The sequence below is a fragment of the Chiloscyllium punctatum genome, chromosome 5 (assembly GCF_047496795.1).
Source record: "Chiloscyllium punctatum isolate Juve2018m chromosome 5, sChiPun1.3, whole genome shotgun sequence".
NCBI lineage: Eukaryota > Metazoa > Chordata > Chondrichthyes > Orectolobiformes > Hemiscylliidae > Chiloscyllium > Chiloscyllium punctatum.
This window is the reverse complement of record NC_092743.1, coordinates 87,935,447-87,954,611: the sequence shown is the minus strand read 5'-3', so window position 1 is coordinate 87,954,611 and position 19,165 is coordinate 87,935,447. Positions and strand designations below refer to the sequence as shown.

The following is a 19,165-nucleotide window of genomic DNA, read 5'->3' as shown; positions in this document are numbered from 1 at the left end:
CATTATAGGAGAGCTACCTGTACTTATGAATTATTTTGAACATTTTAGTGTTTTAAGCACAATGTTGTGAATGAAAATGTAAAATTAAGTTAGGTGCCAGCCAACTGTCTATGTACTCCTAAATCAAATGATTTGTGGTTTTGTAATGGATTTTACATAGGTAATATAATCTGAGAGTTGATTTTCTATCCTGATTCATGTACATGTGACTCCAGCAGAGTAGTCCTGATTTGATGCAGTTTAAATGTTCAGAGCAACTGTGGGTGAACTGTTACACACATAGGTACTCTAGATTCCTTAAAACTCTGAATGCTCCTCATATGGTCCAAGATGAGAAGGGAACTTGGGTTATAGTTAACTAGCATGAGGGTGATGCAGTTTAATCCATTTATTATTATGCCAATCCATATAAGTATCAGAGTAACAACTGTTAATTGAAACAGGACTTAAGGATTTTTGTCTTGTGCCTAGTAATACAATAATCTTCTATTTTTATCATTCATGGGATGTGGTGTCACTAACTGGACCAGCATTTATTAATTAGAGGGTGTTAAGAGTCAATTTATTGATACTGGTCTGTTAGAAGCCGTTGAATTATCTCTGATTTGCTTTTAACGTGATGAACTTTACTGAGCTTTTGCACACACATTCAGAAGAACACAATTTGGTTAACTCTCTGAAGGCAGTGACTATTCAGCTCTTTGTGTGGTGATGCTAACTTCATACCTGCTAACTTAATGACACTTTAATAACTGCAAGGGTGTGTCTTAATATGCTTTACTGGTATTTAAGCTGGAGTAATTTTGAAATGAATCTAATCTACTGTTATGCATTGTGCAATCTTGCACTAATGAATCACATCCTTGTAAATCTACCTTCAAGTACAAGTAAAGAGCATGATAAATCTCCAACATGTGCATTTACGTACTTCAAAATGTTTAAAGAAAGCCAAAGTTGTCTAAGTGACATAGAACATAGTTATCAATATATGACACTTCATGTACTGCACTTTCTATTTGTTTTTTATTTTCATTTGTTCTCTTAATGACTTCTTCAGTTCCACACCCCAGATGTACTTTGATCCCTTCCCAATTTTAAAATCAGTAGTTGACATGGGTTATTCATATTTTTCAGTTTTAAAAGTATTAAGGAGAAAGGATCCTTATTACAAGGAATAACAGGGTGAAACAGAACCCACAGGATCTTTTGTGACATAATGAAATCATGAAATAATCATGAAATTGCCTTCATTCTTGCCTATGGCTTTTCCTTTCCTTGATATTGTTTTTAATTTGCTATAGTTGGACAGGTGAGTATAGAACAAATCAAAGGCTGTCCCAACAAGCTGGACAACAGAGGAGGGTCAGAGGAAAATATTACACTTTGTCTTGTCACATTTTGCAGCCTAACATAGAAGGGAAGACATTGTTCGTTGTTTGATTTAAGAAAAATAGTTTGCTCATGGGATTAGGGTAGCATTTATTGCTCTTCCCCAATTGCCCAGAAGGTAGTTATGAGTCACCCACATTGCTGTGGGTCTGGAGTCACATGTAGGCCAGACCAGGTAAAGATGACAGATTTCATTCCCTAAAGGACATCAGTGAACCAGATGGGTTTTTCTGACTATCAACATTGGATTCATGGTCATTATTAGCTTCTTAATTCCAGATGTTTATTGAATTCAAATTCCACTATCTGTAGTGGGATTCGAATGAGTGTCCCCAGAATGTTATCTGGATCTTTGGATTAATAGACAAAGTTAATATTACTAGGCTATCTCCTCCCGTGAGATCTGTTTCAGTGCTGAATCTTAGAATTGTACAACATGAAACAGACCCTTCGATCCAACTTATCCGTGCTGTCCAGATATCCTAAATTAATCTAGTCCCATTTGGCCCATATCCTTCTAAACCCTTCCTATTCATGAACCCATCCAGATGCCTTTTTAAATGTGGTAATTGTGCCACCACTTCATCTGGCACACACCACCTGCTTGAAAAAGTTGCCCCTTAAGTCCCTTTTAAATCATTCCCCATGCACCTTAAACCTATGCCCTCTACTTTTGGACTCCCAATCCTGGGGAAAGATCTTGACTATTCTCTCTATCCACGTCCTTCATGATTTTATAAACCTGAGGTCATCCTTCAACCTCTGACCCTTCAGGGAAAATAGTCCCGGCCATTCAGTGTCACCCTGTAGCTGAAACTCACCAACCTTGGCAACGTTCTTGTAAGTCTTTTATTATTTCTTTTAAGTTCAACAACCTCTTTTTTCGTTAACAGGAAGACCAGAATCGAATGCATTATTCCAACAGTGACCTAACCAATATTCTGTGCAGCCATATCATGACCTCCCAACTCCAGTGCACTGACCAGTAAAGGCAAGCGTACCAAACATAGTCTTTGCTACCCTGTCTGTGATTCCACTTTCAAGGAACTATGAACCTGCATTCTAATGTTCAAGGGTAGATGACTGTTTGGAGAACTTTGGACTCAGATTTAGGAAATGATGAGCTGCTCCTAGGATTTAGGTTGGAAATGTCTGAGAGTTTGCAGAATCAGAGATGTTATCTTTGAGTATGATGGCAGTTTTGAAAACGATGGGAGAATAAACGAGAAGAGAAAAATATTTACAATGTTGTTGCTAGTAGCAGCCAAGAATGAAAATCGGGTGGTCATGATTTAGTGTGGTGAGAGTCAAAGACATAATGGGACCGGAGCTATGTAAAGTTCTGTTTACAGCTCAGGCAGGACAGATTTGAATTGGAAAAAATGAGAAGAGCAGAAGCATCTGAATGTATAATCATCAAATGACCATGCTTATCTATGTCTGTTTGCTGTTTTTGTGGTTATTATTGTACACATCAAGAAGAACTGTCCAAATTATTTCTCAGATACTTAGTTTATCACTGAATTAATTATTTGATAATATTGCACTGGTTCTTGCTTTTTTTTTTGTCAGCATGTACAACTAAAAATCTAGCAAAGTAAAAAAAAAATCTTTGTATTTAATACTAAGAAATTGAGCATATTAACATTCAGACTATTAGAATTTCAGGCTTTTGGATATTTGGGATCTGGTTTTGGGGATGATCACTTTCAAACTTATTAAGATGCTTTGCAAACCTGACGTGATCAAATATGACCATCAGTGATTGCAAAAATTGGTTGAAATTGCAGACTGCATTTTTCTACACCAAATGTGAATACTTTTGTTAGTGGTTAATATGTTTGACTTGTTAATAATTCTAGGAGAAAGTGAGGACTGCAGATGCTGGAGATCCACCATTAATAATTCTTACAACTATTTTGTTTAATCATAACTGGTTGAGTCTCAATCAAATTATCGGTCTGTATTTTGTACTTAGTGAGTGGTAAAGTGCGAACATTCACCACTGGCCTCAACTTTCCTGTAGGACGAGATCTTGTGTGGAGATTATCTTTCCCAACATTAATTCTGGCACTGTTTGGGGAAATGGTAGAGTCTAGAAGAATTCTCAAATATACTTTTTAAAAAAGATTTACAGGGAGCGTTTGTGATTAATGTAGAGGTCGATTTTAAAATTCTGTGGATTTTTAATTTTCTAAAATAATAGAGAAGTTCGTCATTCCATAATGATGAAGTCAGATTTTAAAGCCAGAGGATTTACAAGCAATTGTGACTTGGTATGTTACTTATTATATTTGTTTCCAAAGGGAATGGAGTATTTAAAAATAGGGAGGTATTTAAAAACTATCCAAGGCATTTGTCAGATTACACTTGGAATATTGAGAATATTGATACTTTCCCATGACACAGTTGAGATTTGTGCTTGGCAAGTTGGAGATACCCAACATGAAGTGTCTCTTTCTACTCATTTCTGTAGTTGGCATACTTTTACATCAGAAATGTTTTTGTATGTTATGATTCTTCATAAATAATCTGTGACTCCCTCTCCTCCCTAAAGCTTATATAATGTCTCATAGCTTCCTGCGCAGAATTTGTCATGATTTTTAAGAAGTGGCTCTCTTTCATTTTTTTGTTATCTGGTCATTTTCTAATCTTTTTGAGCTGGTATTTGGACATCTTCATATCTATATATATATATATATATATATATTAATTTTCATGAATATTTCTGAAATTTTATTTTGATTTTTTTTTAAATGGCCAACAGTGCCAGAAGTTATACACAAATTATGTATCATTCACAAGTGGGTACAATTGAATGATTTGACTGTTTCCTGTTTTCTTTTCCAGAAATTCCTGGATTTTGTTTTCTGGTAACTTGTTTTGTGATCACCCATTTGACGAATGAAAATTTATAGAACATGGATTAGCACTTGGAATATCAACATTCTGCAGCACATTTCCAAGACTGGAACCTCTTGAGAGAGGGGTGCAAGAGAAATGAGTTTGCATCACAATCAGCAAATGGGATCAGAACGCGATCTCCAGTCCTCTGCATCTTCTGTTAGTTTACCTTCTGTTAAAAAGGCGCCAAAGAAACGTCGCCTTTCACTTGGGTCTCTGTTTCGAAGAAAAAAAGAATCGAAGCGAAAGTCTAGGGATTCAAATGGCGGAGTTGATGGGATTGCAAGTATTGAAAGCATTCATTCAGAACTATGTAATGATAAAAACTCAGTGTCAACCTGCGGTCCTTCTGAAAATGGGACCGCATCTACTGACAAACAAGATGGAGACTTTCTTGAATGCCCCCTGTGCCTTTTGCGTCTCTCTAAGGACAAATTCCCAGATATAATGACTTGCCTCCACAGGTCATGTGCAGACTGCTTACGGCAGTACTTGAGGATAGAGATCTCTGAAAGTCGGGTTAATATCAGCTGCCCAGAGTGTACCGAGAGATTCAACCCACATGATATCCAGTCAATTTTAAACGATGATGTACTTATGGAGAAGTATGAGGAGTTTATGTTACGCCGGTGGCTGGTAGCAGATCCAGACTGCAGATGGTGCCCTGCTCCAGATTGTGGGTAAGGAAAGACCATATTCGATGAAATGGTTCACATGGAAGTGAAGAGGCAAAAGAGGCAATATGTGGTTACTTGTTCAGTGTTCGAAATATTGCTGCTTTGAGTTATTAAATGCATTCTGTGAACTGAGCAAAGCACTGTTCTGTAGTTAGGTAGTAACGTATGTTAACAACTGTTGTCATAGATATTTATGCCCTTCTAATGCTACAATTACATTAGACTGACCTAATGAAAATATTTAATTTTTCACAATAGAGGGGAGAACTTGTGTAATGAGGTCTAAGGCTGTTTAACACCACAGTTAACAAGTTTTGATGCTTGGATGTCCCTGATTTAGAATGTTGCTTTTCGTATGGCAACTTTCTGACTCTACTATGCACTTGAAACAAGTTTTATTTTAAACTAAGTTAGTGCACCAGTTCACGATTCAGTTTTGAATATTTTCCAAAATTTTGAATGTAGGTTCATATAGACAATAGGTGCAGGCATAGGACATTCGGCCCTTCGAACTGGCACCATCATTCATTATGATCATGGCTGATCATCCACAATCAGTATCCTGTTCTAGCCTTATCCCCATAACCCTTGATTCCACGTTAAGAGCTCTATCCATCCCTTTCTTGAAAGTATCCAGAGACTTGGCCTCCACTGCCTTCTGGGGCAGACTCTCTGGGTAAAGAAGTTTCTTCTCAATTGTGTTCTAAATGGCCTACCCCATATTTTTAAACTGTGTCCTCTGTCCTCTGGTTCTGGACTCACCTATCAGCAGAAACCTGCTTCTTGCCTTCAGAGTGTCTAATCCTTTAATATTCATATACATCTCAATCAGATCCCCTCTCACCCTTCTAAACTCAAGTGTATACAAGCCCAGTCACTCCAATCTTTCAACATATGATAATCCAACCATTCCGGGAATTGACCTCATGAATTTATGCTGCAGTCCCTCAATAGCCAGAATGTCCTTCCTAAAATTTGGAGACCAAAACTACACACAATACTCCAGGTGTGGTCTCACCAGGGCCCTGTACAGCTGCAGACAGACCTCTTTGCTCCTATACTCAATTCCTCTTGTTATGAAGGCCATTTATAGTATCCTTAAACTCTAGGGAATTAACATGACATGCTACTTAGAATAGTTTGTGTAATTTAAAAGCCAGCAATACTAACTTTAGCCATAGGTAGAAGGTCACTTCAGCCAGTTTAGTCCATAAATTAGTTAATCCTTGGCCTCCTGGCTAGCTATTGCCTCTTCCACTTCAGGTGGAAGAAAACAAAGTCATGGTTTTCACTACTGATTGCTTTTCAGAAACTCCTTTTGGAAATCTGTGTTTTGGGCATTGTGAGACTTGAATTGGAATCTACACTCACCGTCAGAATAGTTTGGAAGGATGTGGCAAAGCTGTTATTTAGGCAGATGAAAGGTGTGAAATGTTTTGTGTTAGAGGTAGAAGGAAATTGTCAGATTTGTATTGTTGAGTTAGGAGATTCTTTCCCTTCATGCATGTGAGTGTAAAGCGACTCCAGAAATCATCATTTCTGGATGCCAGCTGCACCTGTGCTAGCTAACCCAGGAAACAGTTCAAGCATTGTTTGAAAGGCTATGGAATTTGGTTACTGTCACCTGATACCCCTCCATTCCCATTGGAGAGTTGCAGAGATTTACGGATATTTTAAGGCTGCAAGGGAGATTGAGAGGGGCTTACATCATGGAAGGATTTACTCTCTCTAATTTTAAAGTTGACTCTAATGTTTTAGAAACTACTGCACAGAATCAAATGGGTTTGGTCATACCACATAGAGATTGGTTCCAATCTGGAATGCACTGTCTGAAATTGTGGCACAGCTTCAATTGTGACTTTCAAAAATAAATTGGATATCTTTCTGAAGCAAAGTTATTTGCAGAGCCTTAAGGGACTTGGGGCTAGTTGAATTGCTGTTTCAGAGAATGTGCATGAACACTATGGACCAAATGGCCCTTCCTATTCTGTAATAATTCTAGAATTATATTAAAACTGACTTTTGTTACTGTTAAATGCTGAAGTAAATGCTATCTATTAATCATTTGGACAATTTCTTCTTTTTTTGGAAAAGGAAAGTTCTAAAACATTTTAATCTTACACTTATTGACAGATCAATAATTGGAATATTTTGAGGAAGTTGTTTTGAGCACTTATGAAATTTATTGAATCTAGATTTGTTTTGAATCTCAAACTTGGATTTGATTCTGGATGCTTTGGCATATTCTAATTAGAACTTGAACATTCATTATCATATCTCGGCCTGTGGATGTAAAGAATTAAAAATGACTGCATATATTGTTCACTTGCTGCTTTCCTACACATATGGATTGCATGTTGGGTGTTTTTTGGGTGTTTGTCGCACTGTGCTACATCCACAACCAATCTTTATTTAATTGGGAGACTCAATAGTGATACTATAACTATTCACTGCCTAGTAGTTGCAATCAGAAGAGGGAGTACTGATCGGTTCTAAGATCCCCTTTGGGATCATTCAGTAGAAGCTGCAGATATTTGAACAACCTGTTGATGTGATATGACACACACTTCAGAAGCAGGTGGGACTTGAACTTGGGCCTTCTGGCCCAGAAGTAGGAACACAATTGCTTTGCAGCAAATCTTACAGTTTGTGGCTTTATTCCTATCCACCAGCTACCCAAACTTAGATCATTAACCAGCATAATCAAGTGATGGTATTGACTCACTGCAGTAACTCTGCTGAGCCCTTAACTGAAATGAGTCTTATTGGTAGTTTGCATCTTTTCATGCAAATAGGATTATTTGAGATGTCAGACTTGTGTGACTTCATCTGTTTATCATGCTCTGTCTGAAAATGTACTGTAAATCTTCAAGATAACTATAGAAAGAACTTTGTAGTGGTTATACCGTACACATTTTTGTATTCCGACTTCTACAATTGTCAACTTTTTTAAAAATCCTGCTTGTGATGTTTTAACATCAAGAATAACTTGCATTTACATAGCATTAACATAGTGAAGTATTTAGTTTTACTGAGCCCATGAGCTGCAAGAGGCAAGACTTACAGCTGCCATTATTAATGATTCCTGGCCCTCAAAGTAAAAATTAAATGCTACATCAGACTAAACATCCCTGCCAAACATGAAGCAACCAAAGTATTTCCCTACTGATGCAAAGGCAATCTAAACAGCATACAACCTGTTGCCTTTCTGGTCCCCATTAGTTAGTTAATACCAATTAGATAAATTGCTTAAGGGTATTTCTAATATTCTTCATGATTATTTGCAACCAGCGTGAAACCATGGAACAGAAAACTGTTAGATATTCCCAAGTACAAGACTTCTGTTACATTTTAGAATTGCATGTAAAGATGGGTATGTGATATTTTAATACTAATATCTTCATGACCACACTGCAAACATTTAAAATGGGTACCATAAATTTTAATTGAAGGGTGTAGTGCTGATAAAGCAGAGCCGATCTGGCAGCATCCTAGGAGCAGGAAAGTCGATGTTTCGGGCATAAGCCCCTCATCAGGAATGAGGCTTGTGGGCCAATGGGAGCTGAGAGATAAATGGTAGGGAGGGCGGGGGTGGGGCGAAGGTAGCTGTTAAAGCATTAGATAGATGAATAAGGTGAAAATGATAGGTTGCAGAGGAGGGTGGAGCAATAGCTGGGAAGGAAGATGGATAGGTAGGACCGTTCAAGATGGTGGTGCCGAGTTGGAATGTTGGGACTGGGATAAGGTGGAGGGAGGGGAGATGGGGAAACTGGTGAAATCCACATTGCTCCCGTGTGGTTGGAGAGTCACAAGGTGGGAGCTTGGGAAGTGCATCTTGACATTTCTCCTGAATGGTCTGACCCCAATTGTTAGATTCTGCCCTCTAATATTTTAATTTCTAACCAAGCAATAGTTTATTTTTCTATTTACCCTTATTTTTCCTGGTAATATCATGAAGACTTTTTATCAGACCCTTTCCCCCTTATCTTTTTAAATTCTAGAGAAAATGGGCCTAATTTATGTAATGTCTCCTCATAACATAATTCCAGGTATCATTCTTGTAAATCTATATTGTACTTCCTCCAAGGCCAATACATCCTTCCTAAGCTGCCATGTCTGTATATGCTCTCAGTACTCCAAGTTGGGTCTAACTAGGGTTTTGTATGACTGCAGCAACATGCCTACATCCTAGTACTCCACTTCTCTCGACATAAAGGCCAGCATGTCATTAGTTTTCTTGATTATTTTCTGCACCTGTTTGTAAAATTTTAAAGATCTATGTTCTTGAACACGCAGTCTCACTATATTTAATCTCCTCTATTGTTCTTTAGTCCCAAATGTGGAACCTCCCAATTGCTCATGTTGAAATCCACATTTTGCCCATTCACTTAGGTTGTCAATAATTCTTTGTCGACAGTGTTGATGAAAGCATAAAATTACAATGCTGCCTAACTTTGTGATCAACAAGTTTGGATATATGATTTTGTATGTGATTATCTAAGTCATTAATAAATAAAGTGAATAATTGAGGCCCTATTACAGATTCTTGTCACCACTGGTCATGTCTTGCCATTTTGAGTTCCTTTGCATTATTACTACTTTCTGTTGCCTACCACTCAACCAATTTTGTAGCCATGTCAGTAATTTTGCCTCATATCCATAGGCTTCTACTGTAGTTATGTTTCTTATGTGGGCCTTTGTCAAATGCTTTCTGGAAGTCCATATAAACAGCATTCATAAACATTCCCCCTATCCACTATACAGGCCATATTTGAAACTTTGAACTATGTATTTGACGGTTAAGATGGTTTGTTTAAAGGTCACAATGGCTTAGAAGTATTACATATCTTTGGGTTGCACTATTAAATGAGAATAGCTATAGAGCTGTGAGAGTCAAACCCATAAAGTAAGGTGCTTTGGTACAGTCACTGAATGGCATCTGTGATTGTACCAAACTTGTAATTTGGTTTAGTTCAATTTAAGGACTGGAATTTAGGTCAAACATTGCTTTGTAATAATTTTGAGTCTTGGTAAGGTAAATTTGAAGGTTTGCATGAAGTTGTTTAGTGATTCAAAGTTGCAAAATCCAAGCATCCTTTGGGATGCATGCATGGCTTGTCTATGATTTGAGGAACTCTCTTGATGCCCAGTAAAATAAAGCAGTGATAAGGACTGAACTTGTTTTTCTCACAGACCACAACTAATATCTTTTTACTTTTTCAGTTATGCAGTGATAGCGTTTGGCTGTGCCAGCTGTCCTAAACTCACTTGTGCCCGTGAAGGATGTGGCACTGAGTTCTGTTACCACTGTAAGCAAATATGGCATCCAAATCAGACTTGTGATGCAGCACGTCAACAGAGAGCACAGAGTTTGCAATTAAGAGCAATACGCTCTTCATCAATCAGCTACAGTCAGGAATCTGGTGCAGCAGGTACAGAAAACTGGACTCTTCGTAGATACGTTCAGGACGAGATTTCGGGAAGAAAGGGGTTACCTGAAATAAACAGCCTCCTGGTCAATCAGATTTTACCATCTCGCTCCACAGGTAACCATTTTTTCTTAATGGAATCTCCTCCCATAGAAACGCACACAATGTTTTCAGCTTTCCAGTGTTGCTGTCCTATTCCCCAATCATGCTAGAAACTGTATTGACATTTTAAGAATTATCTTGTCCAAACAGGCAACTAACTCAGTGTATTTTTGTTTTGAACCTCACCTGTGAAGATGATGTTGGTATTTGCCAAGTTGTACATGTTTGATCTTGCTGGCGAGGAAAAATAAATACTTAAAAACAAGTGGCTCATTTTCAACCTATTTGCTTCCACCAAACCATCATACTATACAAACTCAGAATCGGATCTACTCGTCCAATCATAAATTGTATGATCTAATTGTCTTTAAAAAAATTACTTACAATCTTGTAAGAACATTGAGTGTTCCTTTGTGTCCAATGGCACCATGTTCCCACAGAATCTTTCTATACAACCTTGGCTACAAATAGGTGAGTTCTCCTTGTGACAACTTCTGTCAAGGATCAACAATAGCAGAAGTTCTTACTTTGTCTGGACATTGGGCAGACAGTGGCACTGGGTAACTTGCATAGTGTTTGTGAAACTGGTTTCGATTCTATTTCATTGCCAAATTGTGAACAAGCATTGGACTGGGTGGAAAATATGGTGGCTTTTCATTGGAGCTGACTCAGAAATATGACTTGTGGGTGGTGAAAGGGGGCATTTTAGTAAGACTGTTTGTTCTTCTTGGCTCCAGAAAAATCCAAATGGAAATTTAGATGACTTTCCACAAGTTTTCCTTAGGCACTACATATCTTGCTGCAATGGATGACGTGTGGGATTTATTCTCCATTGTTTAGAACCTAAAGTTACACCACAAAAACAGATTATTCAATCCAATTGGTCTCTGTCGGTGATTGTAGTCAACATGGCTGTTCTCCCACCTTAGTTCAAATCTGCTGTCTCGTATTTCCCTTTTAATTCATCTGTTGTTTGCCTCAATCATCCATGTGATAGTACATGCCACACTTTAACCACTCTGGGTGAAGTTTTGCCTAACCTCCTTGTTTGATTCACGTTACAAGGAGGGCCCTCATTTTCAACAGGCAGGTGCCCGAGTCTCCCAGATACAAGTTCGAACAGACAAATGAGTGGCAGACCAGGGCTGTCACTCTTTGAAATGTAGAGGTAAAAACAATAACTGCAGATGCTGGAAACCAAATACTGGATTAGTGGTGCTGGAAGAGCACAGCAGTTCAGGCAGCATCCAACGAGCAGCAAAATCGACGTTTCGGGCAAAAGCCCTTCATCAGGAATAGATGAAAGGCTTTTGCCCGAAACATCGATTTCGCTGCTCGTTGGATGCTGCCTGAACTGCAGTCGTCTTCCAGCACCACTAATCTACTTTTTGAAATGTACCCATTGAGCAGGAGCTGTGAACATCAGCTTCTAAGCCCTGTATACTTGGCCTTTCTTGAATTAAGTTCTGCAACATGAATCATCATCTGACACAGAGTGGGGACATGCCTAATCACAGCAGGAATCAAATAATGAAAAAGCCTATGTACTGGAAAGTGAGGGAACAAATAGAAATTAAGGAGTACTTATTGGTCTGATGGTTCAAGAATTTGAAAAGCTGGTTGCACACAGTTTAATTCGGTTTACGAAGATTGATGCAGGGTCCTTGTGCTTAGTCCCTTTTGTATATTTATATTTTTCAATGTGGTTTATCATTGCCTCTTATTTTACAGCAGATGATATTAAACCTTGTCCACGATGTGCAGCATACATAATAAAAATGAATGATGGAAGCTGCAATCATATGACTTGTGCAGTATGTGGTTGTGAGTTCTGTTGGCTCTGCATGAAAGAAATCTCTGACCTACACTATTTAAGGTAAGTCTTTAACAGTGGCTGATTCCAGAATTGTGGACACTTTACGTTTCTTTCAAAATGTTGAATGTTAGCAATAATTATCATTTCCATAGAATCTTTTTTAAATGGTAAAAGTTCCCAAGACACTTCATTATCAACCAAAATTTGACACTGGTTAAAGGGAAGAGATGTTAGAACATAAGGTCACCAAGAGGTGGGTCTAGAGTGAGTGTTGGTGAGTTGGAGAGATTTATTAAGGGAATTCCAGAACTCCAATCTAAATGGCTGCCACTGGTGGAGTTTTGAACAAAAATTTGTACGAGGCCTTAATTGCAAAATTGCAAAGGTGTTGGAGGAGATTATAGAACAAGGGAGTAGTGATGAAATGAAGGACATGAAAAGTTCAGTGAGAGTTTTGAAATCCATGTTTTGTTACATCTGAGCTAATTATATCTGCAAACATGACGGGAATGGCTGAATGGGACTTGGTGCAAGTCAAGATACCATCAGTTGAGACTTTGGGATAGATCCATTTTAGAAGCATTCGTGAATAGTTGAGTCTGAAGCGCAATCATGGCACGGTTGAGATTCTACCAGCACAATGTTAAAGATTGAAATGAATGTTCTTGGTGATGGAGAATATATGATGTCAGAAGTTTCATTCAGATTATCGAGAACGCCAAGTGTACAAAAAAGCTCTTGTCAGCCTCTGACAGTGACTAGAGAGGATTAATGTCTAGGAAATTTAGTTTTTGGTGGGGATCTAAGATGGCTATTTCTGACTTTTTAGCATTTAATTGGAGGAAATATCTTTCATTGGATATGGAGAAGCAGTGGGACAAATTGGGCATTGATGGTTTGGTTAGAACTCTATGGGTGCTAACAGGTTTTCCATGTCTGAGACATTCCTGTCCAGTATCCATCATTTTCATTATCTCCTCATTTAGAAAAAAAAATTGCTTTAGTATTGTGGTTTATCGCTGCTCGAGTGGAGGCATTGTAGCACCACCACTGACTAGAGATTGTAATTACAACACGACCATATTACATCGGCAGTTCTATTATAAATGCAGACAAAAAGAAATTTAAATTGCAAATATGGAATTTTACATACTTTTGCTTTAACCGAAGACTACACTTGATCTTAACTGGTTAAAAATCTTGTCATTGCACAATTCCTTTAATATCAAAATATTTGTCTTAGTCACGCTAATCAATTATCCTAAGGAAGTTGCAATGACTCCAAAATTCACACTTCAGTATTTAAAAAGTCAACTGACTACAGTCAATATCACATGCTTACTTACTAGTAACAAAGTGAACTGGCAGGTTGTCTCTGACACCAGACTGTTCTAAAGCCTGGAAAGCTGATTCTGCAAATATTTGATGGAAAAGTCTTCACATCGATTTGAAATGCAACATAAATGGGCTTGGAAGCTTTTTTTTCTGAATTGAATTGAAATAACTTTCAGTGAAACACTGTTACCCTTAGGGACCAATATTAAAATTATAGTCAAGTTCTGTAGGATTTGTCTTTTCAGGAGAAAGCAAATGTTATACCCACAAAGTTGAAATACCTACACTGGTAAATGAGGGTTTTAAGATAAGTTTAAAAATATGAAAGTAAAATGTAACTTGAAATTTGGATAACCTTCATCTCATCAGTAATACTGCTTCCTGATCCTCCTGGTCACTGTAAACCTGCCTTGCTTCCCGACTCTGAGTTGTGGTCTCATCCCTTTGCTTTACCTTCTGAGTACTGACCATCATGTTGCCCAGTCTCCTGTTGTCCTTCTTAGGACTTGCATTCGCATTCAAGGTCTAGGTGCAATCTGAAGGTGGAATGCTGATGTTGTAGAAGTGAGTTCTGATTGTTGAGAAATGCAGGAGCTTTTAAGATCATGTCTTGAAATATTCTCGTTTACAGTTTTCCCTCTCTTGAGCCCTGATTGTGACCAAATGCTTGGAAGAAAAGTGTGAGGTAGGAGTAGTTTTGAAAGTCAGTTGTAAAACCATGTTGACTTCAAAAGCAACAATACTGCTTAACCATCAGGACTCGCACTGCCACAACATTGGATCTCCAGCTTCTAATCAAATCTGAATCTTGATAGGGGTGTGTGGCTAACTTGCTCAGGAGGGAGGGTCATGAGTCTGCATCTGGGAGGAACTAGAGAGTAGAGCAAGAGGCTGCAACTCGGAAGGTCACTGAATAATAAGGGTGCTGCCAATCGTTTGGGTAGGAAATAGCATTAAAATGAATCTCCCAGCACCAAACGAGATTAAAGACCCCATTAAAGTACTGACAAATTCTTTGTCATTGTCTTGTTCATTTTGAATGAAATCCATCATATTTGAATACCATATCTTTGGGAATATAACATAAATTCAAGTAGGAGCAGGCCTCCTTAAGCCTGCTCGCTCAATCAGTAGAAGTCATGCTGTCAACTCTAGTTGCTTGTCTCCTTGACTTCTGTTTTGATCAAAATTTTTGTTTAACTGATCTATGGATATATTCAATAACCCAGCCTTCAGTATTCTCTGGAGTAGAGAATTACAAAAATTAACAATCCTCTAAGAGAAGGAAGTCTTCCCCATCTCTCTCTTAAATGAGGGACCCAGTGTTTGAAATTGCTGTCTCCAAATTGTAGATTTCCCCATGAGGGAAACATCATGTCAGCATCTACCCTGTCCAGCTCACTCAGATGCTTACATAATTAAATTTTTTAAAATTCTCATTATCTTACTCTTCCTTCCACAGTGGATAACTTCACAATTTCCCACATTATACTCCAGATGCCAAATTATTTTCCACTCGTTTACATATGGAGATGAATTTATCGAAATTTGTGCAGTGTTTCCATTCCATAGTTTTGTGTTTGACCAATTGTGTTTAATTTGGTCGTCTTGGAAAAAATATGCTCCATCCTTTTCTAATAATTTTAGCAACTTTGATTGGAGGAAATAAAAAGCGGAAACAAAGAAAGGAACTTGGAATTAACACGTTTTCTTGTCAGTCTAATTGCAACATAATAAGACAAGTTTTTAAAGAGTTGCACCATAATCACCACAATTTAGCCTGTCCAAAGATTAGTCTGTAGCTTGTATTTGTGTTGGTAACTGAGTGCCATTGAAATAACAATTTGAAAGAAAAGTGATGGAACTTTTTTTATTACTTGACCTGGTTGCTGTAGTTAGTCTCTGTTTGTGATTTGCTGAGGGAGTTTTTTTTTTGTTCACACATTGCTCAAACAAGCATCGATAACAGATGAAATAATGCATTCTGTTTTTGTAATTTACATTGGTTTGTTCAGGTATTCTTGAGTGTAATCTCAATCAATGTGAAATAATTTCATGAAAGGGTGAAAAATCAATTGTTTACACCTTCTCCCCATGAATTTGTATCAACTATGGATTTCAGGTGTCAAATGATCCTCCATTTATCAGCATTTGAATACTTTTTGAGTACTTTTGTTCAGTAAGTATGCTGTCATGTACATGTCCAAGTGGTGAGTTTTAAAATATATTGATATTTTTAAAAGTCGTTAGAAAAGTGCAATTTACTTGATTTTTTTTTTGTTTTTTTTTATCTCCCATTTAGTCCTTCTGGCTGTACATTTTGGGGAAAGAAGCCTTGGAGTCGTAAGAAGAAGATTCTGTGGCAGCTTGGCACATTGGTTGGTGCTCCTGTCGGAATAGCTCTCATTGCAGGGATTGCCATTCCAGCCATGATTATTGGAATTCCTGTATATGTAGGCCGAAAGGTATAGTAACGACCTCAGTTTTGATGCTTTAAAATCTGTTGTGCTGATTTGGAACTTTTTTCTCCATATCAATGAAAGCTGCATTGCCCATTGGAGGAATTTGTTCCTGTGTTTTGATTCCTGGATCTGAAACAGGGTGACTCTTGTCTTGTAAATGAAGCTCCCTACAATATTACACTTTATATAACTCTTGGTATGTGGAAAAAATAATTTTGAAGTCAGATGTTAGTCCCTTACACCCAGAAACAGAATAAGTTATAATGGGAAACAAAGAGATGGCAGATGAATTCACATATTTTTGGTTTGCCTTCACAAAGGACACAAGTAGGGGAAGCCCTAAATGAGTTTTTTGCTTCTGTCTTTAATAAAGAAAAGGACCTTGTAGTGAATGAAACCATTGGGGAGCAGGTAAGCATGCTGGAATGGATAGAGATTGAGGAAGCTGATGTGCTGAAAATTTTGACAAACATGAAGATTGACAAGTTGCCAGGGCCAGACCAGATTCGACTGGTTTGGGAAGCGAGAAATATGATTGCTTCGCCACTTGCGAAGATCTTTGCATCCTTGCTCTCCACCGGAGTCGTACCTGAGGACTGGAGGGAGGCAAATGTAATTCCTCTCTTCAAGAAAGGAAAAAGGGAAATCCCCGGCAATTACAGACCAGTCAGTCTCACGTCTGTTGTCTGCAAGGTGATAGAAAGGATTCTGATTATGACCAAATGGAAGAGCATGGCTTGATTAAATGCAGTCAGCACGGTTTTATGAGGGCAGGTCATACCTCACAAATCTTATTGAGTTCTTTGAGGATGTTACTAGACAAGTTGAGGGTCGAGTGGTGAATGTGATGTATATGGACTTCAGCAAGGCATTTGACAAGGTTCCCCATGGTAGGCTCATTCAGAAGGTCAGGAGGAATGAGATACAGGGAAATTTAGTTGTCTGGACACAGAATTGGCTGGTCGACAGAAGACACCGAGTGGTAGTGGAAGGAAGTATTCTGCCTGGAAGTCAGTGGTGAGTGGTGTTCCACAGGGCTCTGTTCTTGGGCCTCTACTCTTTGTAATTTTTATTAATGACTTGGATGAGGAGATTGAAGGATGGGTCAGCAAGTTTGCAGACAACATAAAGGTTGACAGTGTAGAGGATTGTTGTAGGCTGCAGCGTGTCATTGACAGGATGCAGAGATGGACTGAGACGTGGCTGATGGAGTTCAACCTGGATAAATATGAAGTGATGCATTTTGGAAGGTCGAACTCGAAAGTTGAGTACAGGATTAAAGACAGGATTCTTGGCAGTGTGGAGGAACAGCGGGATCTTGGTGTGCAGGTACATAGATCCCTTAAAATTGTCACCCAAGTGGGCAGGGTTGTTAAGAAAGCATATGGTGTTTTGTCTTTCATTAACAGAGGGATTGAATTTAAGAGTCGTGAGATCTTGTTGCAGCTCTATAAAACTTTGGTTAGACCGCACTTGGAATACTGTGTCCAGTTCTGGTCGCCCTATTATAGGAAAGACGTGGATGCTTTGGAGAGGGCTCAGAGGAGGTTTACCAGGATGCTGCCTGGAATGGAGGGCTTATCTTGTGAAGAGAGGTTGACTGAGCTCGGACTTTTTTAATTGGGAAAAAAAGAAGGAAGAGAGGGGACCTAATTGAGGTGCGCAAGATAATGCGAGGCATAGATAGAGTTGATAGCTAGAGATTTTTTCCCAGGGCAGAAATTGTTAACACGAGGGGTCATAGTTTTAAGCTGTTTGGCGGAAAGTATAGAAGGGATGTCAGAGACGGGTTCTTTATGCAGAGAGTTGAGAGAGCATGGAATGCGTTGCCAGCAGCAGTTGTGGAAGCGAGGTCATTGGGGATATTTAAGAGATTGCTAGACATGCATATGTCACAGAAATTTGAGGGTTCGTACATTAGGCTTACCTTACATGAGGATCAATGGTTGGCACAACATCGTGGGCTAAAGGGCCTGTTCTGAGCTATACTGTTCGATGTTCTATGTTCTAATAGCACCTCAAAAATATCATGTAAGTTATAGTGAGAGGGAGGAACTGAAGGAAATCCATATTTGTAAGGAAATATTGGAGAAATTGATGGGATTAAAGAGAGCATGAAGAATTCCATGCCCTCATAATCCACATCCTAGCATACTTAAGTGGCCCTAGAACTGGTCAAAGCAATAGTGGTCAACTTTCAAGATTCTGTCAACCAAGGAAAATTTCCTGTGGATTGGAGGGTAACTAATGCAGCCCCACGTTTCTAAAAAAAAGAGGTGGAATGATAATAGGGAATTATAGACCAGTTAGCCTAACGTTGGGGGAAAATGCTAGAGTCTACAATAACAAATTTAATACCAGAGCGCTTGAAAAACAGTTACAGGATTGGACAGAGCATATAGGTTTTAATTTCCCTCTCTTCTCCCCATTGACTTTTGGCCCAATTGCACTGTTCTTTTACTTAGACTGGCCTGTCAGAACAAAGTCCAACAAGCCATTAAGGTAATCCTAAATTTTGTATAATTCTAACTGTGATCCTTCCAAATAATTTCTCTAATGCTCACCTTTCTTGAAGGACCAAACACTCTATAGCAGAACTGTGCATGTTTAAGTCTTTGAAGTATAGAATTCATGCATCTAAAGCAGCTGACTATCTCTGTACAGTTCTCCTGCAGCATGTATATCTGTAATTTAGTTTACACATGTACTATCTGTGATTTTTTTTCAGCAGAGTGATCCAATTTAACCAAAACTTTACTGTCTTCTCTAACTTGCATCCAATTGAATCTAAGGCATTTTGTTTTCTCATCAAATTAAAAGCTTCATTTAAAATGTTTTTGAAGCCCCTTCCTTTGCTGCCTTTAATAGAAAAGAATTTGGAATGAACTCTAGAAAGGATGAGTATGCTTTAATAAAAAAGGTATGATTTAATGCTTAAAAGCTCAGAAAACTGCAGTTCATTCTGAGGAGCTTTGGCTTTATTTCTGTTTGTTATTAGATTCATGTTTGCTTCATTTTTTTTTGAGATGAGGACCAAAATATTTTGTAAAC

The 19,165-nt window shown here is 38.3% G+C and overlaps 1 protein-coding gene across 5 annotated transcripts in view; it reads left to right on the top strand.

Annotated features, from left to right (window-relative positions):
- rnf19a (ring finger protein 19A, RBR E3 ubiquitin protein ligase) overlaps window positions 1–19,165 on the top strand; it is a 67,923-nt gene that overhangs the window by 34,893 nt on the left and 13,865 nt on the right. For 4 of the 5 annotated variants that reach the window (XM_072570703.1, XM_072570699.1, XM_072570701.1 and 1 more), the window contains exons 2-5: window positions 4,240–4,973; window positions 10,194–10,516; window positions 12,233–12,377; window positions 15,955–16,117. In XM_072570703.1, the coding sequence (XP_072426804.1) occupies window positions 4,390–4,973; window positions 10,194–10,516; window positions 12,233–12,377; window positions 15,955–16,117 (1,215 nt within the window). In that variant the 5' untranslated portion in view covers window positions 4,240–4,389. The remainder of the gene's footprint in view (window positions 1–4,239; window positions 4,974–10,193; window positions 10,517–12,232; window positions 12,378–15,954; window positions 16,118–19,165) is intronic. The other variant, XM_072570704.1, reaches the window with a different exon arrangement.